This window comes from Chenopodium album, chromosome 12, assembly GCF_948465745.1.
Source record: "Chenopodium album chromosome 12, dcCheAlbu1.1, whole genome shotgun sequence".
Classification (NCBI taxonomy): domain Eukaryota; kingdom Viridiplantae; phylum Streptophyta; class Magnoliopsida; order Caryophyllales; family Amaranthaceae; genus Chenopodium; species Chenopodium album.
In genome coordinates this window covers 4,633,742-4,647,273 of record NC_137845.1, presented here as the reverse complement: position 1 = coordinate 4,647,273, position 13,532 = coordinate 4,633,742, and the positions used below count along the sequence as shown (strand labels likewise).

The 13,532-nt window shown below is 36.3% G+C and overlaps 1 protein-coding gene across 2 annotated transcripts; it reads left to right on the top strand.

Annotated features, from left to right (window-relative positions):
* Positions 1–1,269: 1,269 nt before the first annotated feature.
* On the top strand, positions 1,270–13,261 carry LOC145571714 (uncharacterized). Of its 2 annotated transcripts, XM_081630743.1 has the most exons (14): positions 1,271–1,735; positions 2,244–2,948; positions 3,517–3,723; positions 3,967–4,275; positions 5,565–5,692; positions 6,337–7,392; positions 7,616–7,757; positions 7,898–8,057; positions 8,193–8,356; positions 8,964–9,043; positions 10,174–10,273; positions 11,074–11,135; positions 12,184–12,343; positions 12,710–13,261. In XM_081630743.1, exons 1-14 carry the CDS (start codon positions 1,562–1,564, stop codon positions 12,881–12,883), a joined length of 3,621 nt encoding a protein of 1,206 aa, XP_081486869.1. In that variant the 5' UTR covers positions 1,271–1,561; the 3' UTR covers positions 12,884–13,261. The 2 variants fall into 2 exon arrangements, with proteins under 2 accessions (XP_081486870.1, XP_081486869.1); XM_081630744.1 differs by lacking the exons at positions 12,184–12,343; positions 12,710–13,261 and having other exon boundaries at positions 1,270–1,735; positions 10,174–10,299.
* The last annotated feature ends 271 nt before the right edge of the window (positions 13,262–13,532 follow it).

Genomic DNA, 13,532 nt, shown 5'->3' with positions numbered 1-13,532 from the left:
AGAGTTTTTGAAATTACTTTGTACTAAAGAGCAAAGGCTATATTTCATTAAGTCTTAAGATGATCTATGGCTAATTATGCCTGAATCTGGTTCCGTCCCGCTCAATATTCACCTCTAATTTGAAGCATATTAATATAAATTTTACTAATATTCACTTTAAATAATTTTTATAATGTTGATAATTAGTGATATTTAATTGATACCAAACTGTCACGGTCCGAGTGATTCAACACCAGATCGTGCGGCGCGCTCTCGTCTTTTGGCGACAAGGGCGCAAGCCTAAAGCAAGGAGGTTCGTGAGCACACAGCAACACGGACCTACGGTGTCTCAAGAGGGCACACGAGAACAACGAGTGCGGAGTCGGGGCTTGTGACGGCCGATACTTCGAAGCGGGCACAAGCGAAACCGACGAAAATGAGGACGTCTCTAGGGTCTCTTGGTTTGGTGGGGGATGCTTTAAAACAAGGCAAGCACAATATCTATAAAGGCTTAAACAACACACAAGTCTTAAAGCAATAACAACGGGGTAGGGAGCGAAAAATTGTGTGTTGGCAAATCTAATAATAGAAATATATGTAGCTAAAAACAAAGGTAGTATACTAGTATGTATTAATGAATTATTTTTTTTTTAAGAAAAAAAAAAAACTCGTTGTTTGAAGATAGATTTTTACTCCTTGCTAACATGAATAATAATACTAGAATATATCATCCATGATAATTTATTACCGTCTACTAAATACGTTGCATAAACATAACATAAGAAACCAACATAACTATAGCGGACTATGTCTTTTTAACATTTTAAGATGATGAGGCGTGATAGCCCACTGTCAGGTATGGATTATACCTAGGGACAAAAATACACTTTCACGTAAAAGCTTAGACAAAATAACTCATTTAGCTACAATATAAAATCAATAATAACGGTATAAAATCAATTATAACAATAAGAGTAATTAAATACAGAAAAGAACTTGGACTGTTAGGCATAGAGTTATAGAATATAACGGGGAGCATCCCTAGGTTGTCAGTGGGACAGGTCAAGTAGAAGATCTGTCTCATCCCCGATCTTAGATGGGGTAGATATTCAAGTGGGGATAGGGCGGGGATGGTTTTAGAAATGGAGCCAGCGAGACGGGGATGAGGATGAGTTTTGGACCCGTTTTAAGGATGAAAATGGATAGAGAATGTTAAGCGGAGATGGGGATGGAAAAACCAATCTCTGCCCCACCCCGCCCTCTAATATGAGTATATGCTGGGCTCGGAGCCTCTGAGTTTGACCCATCATCCACCCACCGGACCACTCTACTCAACCTTTTAAAAACAAACACTCTCTTTTTCCCCGCCTTTTTCTCTCTCCAACAGCTTCACAAATTCACCGGCGACAGTTTTCTCTCTCCTCTGAATCGTTTCCAGTTCACTATTGAAGCTCACTCTTCGTCGAAATCAATCAAATATTTTAGGTTAATTGATTTGCTGCAAAATGTATGATCATGAGCAGAATTGAAATGTTGTAAAACCCTAATTTTGAGTAATTTGATCGTGTTTTTGAGGTTGAAAATGGCGGTAGATTTACATTTTGAAGAATCGTTGCTTCGACAATTGAAGCTAGAAGATCCATGGCTTCCTCCTAAACCTTGGGAGTCTATTCCTTCTGAAAATGGCGCGTCTGTTTCTCTCTCCTCACATAATGCTCCCTTTCATGGCTCTCTTTACGACATTTCCTCCGTTTCAGTAAGCGATTCTTCTCTCTTTAGGTTTGAATTTGTTGAATTGTATGCGATTCTTTATTAATCATATTCTAAGCTCTAATTTTGCGATATTGGTGACATAATTTAGTACAATTTTCAGTTTCAAACAATTTTGAGTGTATGTTTTAGTGAATTTCCTTAGTTGAATTATGCTATTTTAGGTCAATTTAGGAGAACTGAGTTTGTTTAATGTTTATAATGGATTTGTACGGAACAGAATTATTGGACGCAATAATCTAGAATCATATGATTAGAAATCGGTTTAATTTGGGGATTGCATCCATGTCTTGTACTCCGTAGTTTGCGTGATAGATACAGGTTGAATCGCATACCAAAATCTTGGAGTGTTGTTATAAAAGTTGTGTACTAGTTGATCCTGTATAATGTATGTAAGTTTGGAGTTCACATTTCTAATAAGCTGCAGCATTTATGCTGTTAGAGATTTATTACGGTTGCATCCTCGGATTTATGTTCAGAGTTATGTTTGTCAGGAGGCAAGCTTGGTGCGCTTGGGGCTGAATGCATTGCAAGGTGTTCAGTCAGCAGTTGTTAGTATTGAACACATTTCAACGTTATTATGTGCGGATCCTGCTGACAGATCTGGTCATCGTCTTCCAACTCTTTGGAATAGATCTTTAAGCACATGTGCACTGGGAAAGATACTAAAATCTATTGGCTTTTCTGGTTCCCTGGTTATTCTTCTCCATAATTTTGTGGATTATTTTACGAATACAAGTTTTGCTGATGGCGTGACAGAACAAGCAAAGCCTGGTCCAGCAGGGGAAATTATGGATGAAGGTATTGATGTGAGACATCGTTCACTAAGCCTTGTAAATCAGGCATTTGCAGTTGCTGTTCGAACAGTATTGGAAGGATATTTATGTGCATTGGATACATTAAGTGCCTCTGTGAATATGAGGCGTTCTTGTAATGAAGTCAAATCGGTATCTAAGGCTTCACTACAAGGTAGTCTCACAAGCATCTCACATTCTGAAGTTACCTTATTGGAGACTTATCTGCACACAAAAGAATTGAGAGTTCAAATCGAGGTGCTTGGGCATCTTTGCCACTTAAATGATTCGGCTCTCTGCTTCTCATCAATCTCCTTTGAGGATGTGATTGTCAAAGCAAGTGTGGAATTTCGTAACTTCCCTAGAGGAGGAGATTTGCTCACTTTTTTGTATAGACAGCTGCAGGTAAGCCTGGATATCTTGTCTCCATGTTCTTGCATTTTCTGCTTTAAGTAGGGACAATTGCTTATATGGATTGTTAGACGAGTGGCGGGGAGGTTGGAGAAGTGCATGACATGTCATAAGGCTCATAGTATAAAATAGAAAAATATGGAGTCTTTAACTCTACTTTCATGCATTCACGTCAACATGAACTTATTACACCCTTTGTGCTCCAAACTTTGTGCCTTACTTGGTCAACAGTTATAGAAATTTACCTGCTGCCTTGTTAGGAATTTATTTATATTAAGTAATTGACAATTTAACTGAAATTGTGCTGCTACCCTTATTTAAACCATTTGATAAAATAAGATTTTTGCTCATTGAGACAAAGTTGTCTATCCTGCTTGCCTCACTTCTACCTCGGTTCTCTTTGTTTCTTTGTCCGGATGAAATAGCAGTTTGAACTCTGAAGTGTAGTTTTGTCATTGGTGAATTGTTCCTTTTTCCCCCTTCTTAAACATGGTACTTAATTTTTAAAGAAAAATAAAAGTATGATCCTGTAATTTATAATAATTTTGATTGATCCCCACAGGCTGTTGATCCAGCTCACTGCAGTCTGCTCAAGTTTCTTTTTATTCGGTCACTTGAACCATATTGTAGATTCATCAGATCATGGATTTATGAGGCCAAGATTAGTGATCCGTATGACGAATTTGTAGTAAAACATTCTGCAGATCCTCCACCTTACTCACATGGTAAAGCTGGCACCCCTGTTGACTTCCCATTGCCATCAGTTAGGGTAATAATCTCTGAAATTGTAATATGTAGTTGTTTCGTTGTGCATAAGAAGTTGTTTTTCCCATGTAGTTTCATTTCTTAGAATGTGTAAAATTTTATTTAGTTAATCTGGGAAGTAGAAACCAAATAATCCTACTTCCCATGTTTTTCAAAATGTTAACCAAACATGCACACTATGCTATCTGATTGGGATATTTTGGTTCTATGCTATTGATGCATGATGCTCTTTTGGAAATACTTCCAGGAACAAGATGGAGCTTCCATTCCTTGTTTTCTTAGAGATGTTTTAGTTCCATTGCTGAGAGCAGGCCAACAATTGCAAATGGTAATGAAATTGCTTCGACTGTGCAATTATGTTCATGTTGGAGAAGATACTTTTGATGACATCCTTCCATGCTCAAGTGACTTTTGCAGTGGTGAACTTTCTGGTTCTCCTTTAAGTTTTAATAAAGGAGAAATAGAAGCCACTGTACTGTCAAGGAAGAATTTCTACTACAAGATGCATAAAAAACTTGATAAATTTATGGACACTTTAGACATCAAATATCGTCAGGTAATCTTCTTTGCTAGATTTAAGTTATTATCATGGCCAAAATAGTTTCATTTTCATCATTTATGAATTACATTTTCCTTGAGTCAAACATTAAGAGTTGTATTTGATTTTAGTAATTTATGTTATTTATTTCTTTCTTTTGACTTGCTCCATAGCAATAGTTTCTGAGAATTTAGAATTTTCTGCATGATGCTTGATTCCTTTCCTGTGGCTACTTTTTTCATATTGTCTAGTAGGTCCAGCTAAGTGTGAACTACCATCTCAGGGAGGGTAATAAAGGGGCTTGCTATGTTTCTGTTAAGATATTGTGAAATGACTGAAATTTCCCCATCCTTTCATTCTTCTTATATGTTCTTATTAAATAATTTGTAATCTAAAATGTTTTATATGAGTGGTAGTTGGATTAGTTTGAGATAAGTTTTGGTTTTTATTCCATCTACTGTAGCTTCATTTATCAAATTTCTCGATTTGTGAGGATACCATCTTTTGTTCGTGATTTTAGAGGTTTCATCTGAGGGGTTGGTGGTTTAGCTTGAGATGAAGCTGTTTTTTTAGTTCTTTTGTTTTTTTTTTTCTTTCCCAAAATCATCATTTTACCTTTTGACTTTAGATTCCTAAGGTTCTTGCAAAATGCAGCTAGTTCGACCTTTTACCGAGTGTTTGTAGCCTTGTAGGAAATCCTAATGCCTTCTCTTTTCCTTTAACAGAAGATTTTGTCATCTTTCTGGGATTTCAGTTAGGGGATTAATGCTTATAGAGTCTTCTATGATGCTGTGCTTAACCAACATTGATTTTTTAAACTAACACACCTACACCTACTGTATGGTTTGCCATTACTGCTAAGACCACCACCACCAATGTAAGCCCTCTATAATTCCAGCTGCTGTAGATGCGTGCCTTGAGAAACTCTAAGTACTGTATAAAAAATAAAATAGAAGCATCCATTTAGAAGTCTATCATCTTGTAAATTAATGCACGTCTCCAGTACTAGGCACATCATCTTATAATCGCCTTTTCCATAGTTGCTTGATGAATCAAGATATGTGAACGTAAATCTGGGGATGAGGAACTGTAGAGATTACCTACATCCTCACTTGAATTATACTGATACATCTTTTTTATCCACTTAGTTGTCAATTTTCTTATTCTATTTCTTCACATATTTCTATGACGTTGCTACATGATTTTCCAAAGCACTCCTTTTTCACTTTGTGTTGCTTTATGAGATATAACCTTTTTGCAGTTGCCACAATCATTCTTAGTCAAGTTTCTGGTAATTGTTTTTGCAGGTAGTTTTGTATGATGAATTCTCTGTTGGTACCAGCTATGTTGGAGGAAACACAGATGCTCAATATTTCTCTAATTTGGACAAGACACCAGTTCTCCCTTCATCTTCAGATAATAGAGATCTAAATCAGTATATATCTTATCTTTTTCTCTTGCCTCTCCTATTACATCTCTCTTTTACAGTCAGATATGTTGACGAGTCCACTGCTGCATGTTATCGTGGCAACAACAGGGAAGTTATTATCTGGTTTTATTAAGATGAGCCTGCTGACCTAATTTTGATGGTTGTAACACCTCCCCCCCCCCCCCCCCCCCCCCCCCCCAAGCCCCCAAATAAAAAAAATCCAAGCCTAATAATGAATTAAGAGGGAAGTTGAATGGCTGAACAGGAGTGTAACTTCTTAGTAAAATCAAAGAAAAACTATAATTAATTAAATAATATTGTCACATTGTCCCAATCCTTAATGATTCAAAATGAGTCAAATTTACTTGTGACTCATAATAATAGTTTGGCCATCCCGTACTAATCATTTAAGTAAAGGTATGTTAATGCACTAATACTCACCAACCATTACATTTTTACAAATTAAAATGTGGTAACATTTTCTAGACTTCCTAAAAGAGTATGTGACTAGTTTTTTTCTGTATGGAGTGCATTTATTTGGGGTGTTTGTATAGTAGCACAACTATCTTAACTAGTTAATTATTATTGATTGTTTTACAAAATAACCTTTCTCTTCAGTCTCCCTTAATATTTGGATCTTTCCAATGCAGGGATTCAGAGGTCTCTAGCATGGAAGAGGCATTGGATCCTCTGGAGCTTTCTGAATGTTCATCAACAGATGATTCAGATGATCAAGTTGATGCTGCGCAGTCATTTGATTGTCAAGATAGTTTGGCATGCACTGAACCAAGTTATTTATCTTCTCTGTGTTTCTCTAACCTCTCTTCTGGCAAACCTGTGGAAGAGGTTATGCATAATGACTTAATAGATTCTTGTTCTAGGAAACTTGTCATCAGGAAACATGATGCTTCATGCACAGAGTTAACTGAGATCTCTAGACCTTGGATTTCTGAAATTCAATATTCAGGTGAAGTTCCTTCTCTGGATTGGCCTTTAGGAGGTCTCCATGGAAATCCTTTTAGCATCGCCCAAACATACAAAGATGACAAAATTTCGCATATTAGTGACAGTGATCAGCCTAAGATCATGCCGAGTGTAAGTAAGCAATTTACAAGTGAGGGTACATTGATGCATAATGAATGTCATGGGAATGAACTTTCCTCTTCAAATTCGTATCTTGTCCAGACATGGAATGCTAAATACTCCAGCAATGTTCTTAGTATGAACCCCATGCTGACAAAAAATGCTTTCATTCAAGATGTAAATAAGCCTAAAGAGAACTCTTCTAAATTTAGCAAACGTTTCCCTTGCTTCGACTTTTCATCTGCCACTGATCCTATGAAGGCCTATGAAAGAAGGTTATCTGTTGACCAAAGGCACCATATTGGGCATGAACTTTTCCCCTCCGCTGATACAAAAACTACAGCAGTTGGGAATGTGGACATCTCTGGAAGGGGACAGAAGGCTGTGAATCTTCAACTGGATAAGGATTATTTGGACCGTTCTGCTGCATCTTTGAACTCAGAGAACAGTCTACAGGATCTGAAAAATGCCTGTGGAAGGAGTAGCTGGCAAGTCTTGCTCCGTGGTTCTTTCAGAGTTGATCATGATTTAAATAGAGAGCACGAGCATGGCAAAGAGGCTATGTTTGAAATTCCACTTGATTTTATCATTGACAAATGCCTCATGCAAGAGATTATGCTGCAGTATCCTATATAATTTGGTTTTGGAAATATTAGTATTATTTTTTTATTCTTAAGGAATTTTCTGTACATCTGATATTGTTCTGTATAATCTTGTGATTACTGTCAAGCCACACATGCACACCCCAAAAAAAATAAAAACACCCCACTGGAAAATGCTAGAAATGCTGCATCAATTAATTAGAAATCTTTGTATTCAAGTGGTGCTTTTCCTTCACTATATCAGATATATCTATGTAAGCAGGCTGAGTATTAAGTTACTGGAAGGAGGTTTTGATCTTCAGGAGCATTTTCACGCTCTGCGACGGTATCTTTTTATGGAAACAGCAGACTGGGCAGATATATTCGTCACTTCTCTTTGGCATCATGTACGGCTAATTTTTCCTTCTTTCCTGTCTACAGAAATAAGTTATCACCAAATATGGAGTAAATTTTCTGGAAACAGCAAAATGGACAGATTTATTGTTCTTTTTATGCTGCATCTTATTAAATTTTCTATCTGATGCAGAAATGGTGCTTTACTGAGGCAGATCAAAAGGTTCCAGAAATTCAAGGGTTACTTGAGTCATCAATCCAGAGGTCTTCATGCGAGAGAGATCATAATAAGGGTCGCTTGTATGTTTTTGTGAAAAATCAAAACACGACTCCTTTTTCAGCTGCTGCACTTGGTAATTTTCTTACTGTCAAATCTTTTGGTATTATCCCTTCATCTCAGTGTTTTCATTATTTGATCTGCATATCTCATCTTTGGCTGCCGTTTGCTCTTTAGTCTCTGAAGTGCTTAGTAATCATGTGAATTGCAGGGCTCCATTCATTTGATTTTATAGGACTTGGTTACAGAGTCGATTGGCCGGTCACTATCGTGCTGACCTCAAGTGCATTGAGAATATATGCTGAGATATTCACTTATCTCATACAGCTCAAGCTTGCTGTTCTGTCTTTGGCTGATGTATGGTGCTCTTTGAAGGTATTGATTTATTGAGCTGCTTATAGAATATTGGATGGTTTAAAGTAAATGATCCATTGAAGGTAGAGCATATCGTATTTATTTGTAAAAGATATTTAATTAGGTGTTTACTTTGATCTTTATACCTGTCATGAACTCATGAAATCAACACTCAAGAACCCAATTATCAAGGAGTAGGTTATTTCCCCGTATACACTTTTTTTTTTTCTTCTAATATGTGAACTCTTGTGTTCCCTCCAAATCACCATTTCATCACATCTGTTCTGATGGTTCTTATTCTGTTGGGTAATTGGGTCATTTATTGTTTACTTAATTGCACTCCCTCTGTCCCAATAAAGTTGCTACAAACACTTTTGACACGTGATTGAATGGAAGTGAGAATATAGAGACAAAATGTCAAAAATACATGTATCACCTAAATTGGGAATGACCACTGTTATATACTTATATGTAGCATTGGTTTATTTGGTGCTCTTGCTTATGATATGTGGTTGTAGATGTGTTGAAAATACGCTACTAATGATCTGATTACTTGTAAAGCATATTCTAATTTCTCACATTACATTACCAACCTTGGATAACGGCTTTTCGTTGCTTGTTTCTGCAGGTTTTTAAGCACCTAATCAGTGAGACTGATGAACAGCATCAGCAGGCAAGGACAAAATTTAATTGCATCGTAAAATTGAGGTATTTTAACCAATGAAAGCTTCTGTTTGCCTTATTTTGGTGTTGGTCGTACTATTAACCATCTTCTTTAGAAGAAATCTCAAATCTGTGTCCAAAGTAGGAACCCTAGAATTATGTTTTATCTGAACTTATTACACTTTTTATCATCTGCATTTCTGCATGTAGGTGCCACCTATTGGTTTGGTGTAGTTACTAGTAGTTGATAGCTCAGAATTATTTCCACAGTGCCAACTGCCCATTGGCACTGGATTAAATGGGCCAAGGGGGTGAGTGCCAATTTTGATCTTGCTTTTATTTGTGTGTCTGGGAGGGGGTGGGGTGCATTTGCCATTTGGTGTTAGTGTGGGAAGGGACCAAAATGTGGTTTCATTATTACTTGAAAAACCAAAGCTTTCTCTGATGGTATACTTTGGTACTCCAAATACATGAAAGTCAAACTTCCTTGGAACATATGTATGGCCATTGTTTCGATAGTTAAATTACAAGAAGCTTCACCTATCTTTTGTATAGAACTTCTTACGAGAGATAGAAAATTGCTAACCGGGAGGGAGTGTTTTTTTTTTTTTTTTTTTTTTTTTGGGTGGGGGGGAGGGGGTGGTAGAAACTCCCAATAAGTTGAATCTATAAAACTGTATTCTTGGTTGCAATGCCATGGCTGGAAGTTTGACTACTGTAACTTTTAAGAGAGTTTGAAATTTGTTGAACTAAAGAAAACAATCTACACGTAGCTCCAAGTTGTTACTTAAAGAACTTGACGTTTTGGAAATTTTCCAGCCAAATAGTATAGATTTTTGGGCCTTCCAATTATTCCCTTACCAGTAAGCAGTAGCTAAACAAGGCCTTTGATGAGACAATGCTTTCTACTTAGTTTTAATATGTAAATAGGAATCAAAGATCAATTGTTTTGAAGTGGCTCTTTCCTATATGGCTGCTTCTTTGATATAAATGACAAAGCAATAGCCTTATGTTATTCTGTTCTGTAACTAATCCCTACTATATCCTCTTTTTTATTCGTGTTCTTGATCAATATATTTATATTCCAACTTACAATAGATTTCCACATTTATGTACAATCTCAAGTGACTCCACATAATCACAGGTTGATGACGTAGTTTACTGTTGTGTTTCAGGCATCAGGTTAATCATTTTGTCTCCACGTTGCAGCAATATGTGCTATTGCAGTTATCGGATGTATCCTGGAGTAGATTTTGCTTCTCCCTCAAGCATGAGGTTTGAGCCAGTGCTATAACCTATAAGTATACCTTGTTTCTTTTTTTGTCTCATGTCTCTTGGTTCTCTATAATATCATATTTCTATCTATTTGATTTCCCTCAACACCCTTCCAAAAAAAAAAAAACCTTGTTTGTTCCTTTCTTCTCTCCTTAGTTTGCATGGCCACATGAATCAGTCAGGCATTTAAAGAGGAAATTATTAAAGCGTTCCTATCAGATATACTTGACTAGAGTGCTTTATTTTAAATAAAACTAATGTAGGTTGTAAATTTAAAATCAAGAGCTCTGAATACATTATATCTATACCAATTCTACTGCTTTAACCCCCTGCATTGTATTCTTATTCATAATGGCGTCACTGTATGATCATATAGAGTTTTTAGTGGTTCAGAAATCTGAACATTGGAAAGTGACACCTGTTGCTTATCAAGGGGTTTGGGAGTTGACATAGTTGGTGCTAGACTAGTAAGCCTTCTTCACATCTGATTATTCTTATTCATAATGGCCTCACTGTATGATCATATACAGTTTTTAGTGGTTCAGAAATCTGAACATTGGAAAGTGACACCCGTTGCTTATCAAGGGGTTTGGGAGTTGACATAGTTGGTGCTAGACTAGTAAGCCTTCTTCACATCTGATGACAGGACTTCCTAAGGCTTGACTTTAAGCATTTTGCTCTTCTTTACTCCCTCCCTCCCTCTCTCAAGTCTTATGCTTTTCTCTTTCTATTTCTTGTAGTATATGCACTTTTCTGGATGTCTGTGATCTCTGCCTCACCTCTGAGTTGTTTTACTGCAGGTCAAAGATATGATGGATCTAGAATCTGTGCATATGGCGTACCTAACAGATTCAAAGCGCATGTAAGCAAAGATTGCGTGGTTCTAGTAGTTTATGTGTCGATTATTACTCTATTAGTGCAACAACTTAGCCATTTTGAAGATGTTCTCCTTCTTAACTGACATACCATCTATACTATGTCATCTTTGTCGTTGCTTGAATACCTGTATATGTATATAGTGGATTCCACCATAATAGTAACGAAAACTTGGACAACTAAATTTTTGGGTGATGTCTAATGAACTTAAATTTTTGTGAAATGTCAAAAGTGGACAACTTTTGTGGGATGAATGAAGTAGTTATGAAAGCAAAACTAGATGAGAGCAGTAATGCAGTAATAGATGAATTAAGCTCTTAGTGTAAGACCCTTGTTGGTGCTTGTCTGGACACCCCTTATTGAACATTAAAAATTAGGGAAAAGAAGATGCACATGTGTTAAAACGATTAGAGAAGAGTAATACCCCACTTTTGCCTGTTGCTAGTCTTGCTACTGTAAGCTTCTCTCTCTATTTCATGTGCTTTCAATGTACACACCATGTGAAGGAAAAAAGCATATGCAGATATTAGGCCTTATATATCTTGGGATTTCTAGTAGTTGTCTCATTTCCTAAAATGTTGATAATTTATCATTGGATTATTCCAAAATACCCTCACTATTTCAATGAGTAAAATAGGGAGAAAGGTAACTACAGTACTGCACAACTATTAATATAAAAGAATTAAGTATACTCCTGTTAAGATTATGGTAAATTCTTAACTTTGTGGGATGAGGATTATGTGACTGTGTGACATACAAAAGGATCTTAAAATGACTGTTCTCTGATAAAGTACATGGTCATTTTGAAGAGGTAAAAATTTTTACCAGTAAAGAACTGAAGGAAGCCACAGTTTTGGAGTTGTTCACGCACTTATCATATATGAACTGTTCAAGTTGATGATACAGGTTGTTGCTTAGTTCATGTTATCTTCCTTGAGCAAAAATAGAAGTTTATGCTTGCAGGTTTTTCCTGCGCTATCTTTGGTACATTTGGCGAGCAACCTTTAGATGACAAGTGATTTTCTCTTTTTCAGATGCTTCCTATCTGATGAAACTCTATCCATATCAAACAACATTGAGAGAATTTTGCAATGTGCCTTAGATTTTCAATCATGCCTTGTCAATGGAGTGGAAGATTTTCAGTCTGGCAACCAGGGTTTGATAGACCATATTTCACAGATCAATATTTCTCAGGTAAAAGACTTACAGAGCATCATTTCTCTGCCTATATTAAGCTTTGCCGTTTGACATAACTCTAATTTATTTGAGGTTCCTGCAAAACAACTTCCATTCACGTGACAGATGTTACTGATCGTTAGTGTACTCCTTGTCTGTTTATAGGGGGTGGGGGGTGGGGGAAGGAGTTTCATACCTTTTGTCCTCATTTTGGTTCTGCATTCTTGTTTGATTTGGCTAAGTTTCTTCAAGAAACTAATATAGTGATGATTGTTCATTTTTGTTTGACTTTATTCTTAAGAATGTCTCTTTAGGTTTTAAATTTAAGGATGATGGAATAAGTAAATAGCTGATTGATCCTATTCTTCTGTATTTCATCGGCAGGTAAATTTGATAAAGAAAAATTTCGATGAAAATCTTAAAGAACTGCATTCATCTTATCTCAAGTCTCCCAAGCACGGGGAGTTCGGCCTTGCTCGGTTTTGGACTTGCCTGAATTACAATGGGTATTACTCAGATGCCCTTGGTAATGATATGTGCACGACATTCTCTCGGTAAATAAATGACATGAAAGAGCTGCCATGTTAATCATAATTGGTTGTGTTGTGAGTTTGATTGTGGAATCTGATAGTGCAGTGTGTTTTCTGTATCCTTTCTTGTATTGTTAAACTCTCCTTTCACTGGTTCCAGAGGCCTTGAATATATAACCACGGCTCAGTATCATTTGGAGCCATTTCCAGTTGTGTGGTTTACTATGTGTAAATAGCCAATTTTGTGTACAGTGTAGTCTACTTTGTATTATTAAAACCACTTGCTATACCATGTAATTTCAATAGCTGCTCTTCCTGTTAGACCATTCAATTCATAATGGTAATGAGTTTATTTGTATTTTGTAGTGAATGTCTATTTTAATGTAAATATGTAATGCAATTCTATCCCCGAATATGTGTTTTTCTCTGATAGAATCTTCGTAAGATTTCATTACCACCTATACCAAATAACCTAATCAGGAAATGTCAAACTGATTAATTATACGGAGTATATAGTAGTTTTTATTTTATTTTTTTAATTTTACTTATTTATATATTTATTATGGAGTATTATTATCATTAAACACGAGCAATATAAAGCAAAAATAATACTTGTATTATTAATTCCGAGCAGAGGGAATACTTCATCCAATGTGAATGTTGCTTAAGTCAAGGGA

What these genes read in the sequence shown, in the direction of transcription:
- LOC145571714 (XM_081630743.1), top strand. Translation starts at nt 1,562, where the DNA reads ATGGCGGTAGATTTACATTTTGAAGAATCGTTGCTTCGACAATTGAAG. An exon ending in CTAACAGATTCAAAGCGCAT is followed by an intron (nt 11,136 to 12,183) that starts GTAAGCAAAGAT and finishes TCTCTTTTTCAG; the next exon opens with ATGCTTCCTATCTGATGAAA. An exon ending in CACAGATCAATATTTCTCAG is followed by an intron (nt 12,344 to 12,709) that starts GTAAAAGACTTA and finishes TTTCATCGGCAG; the next exon opens with GTAAATTTGATAAAGAAAAA.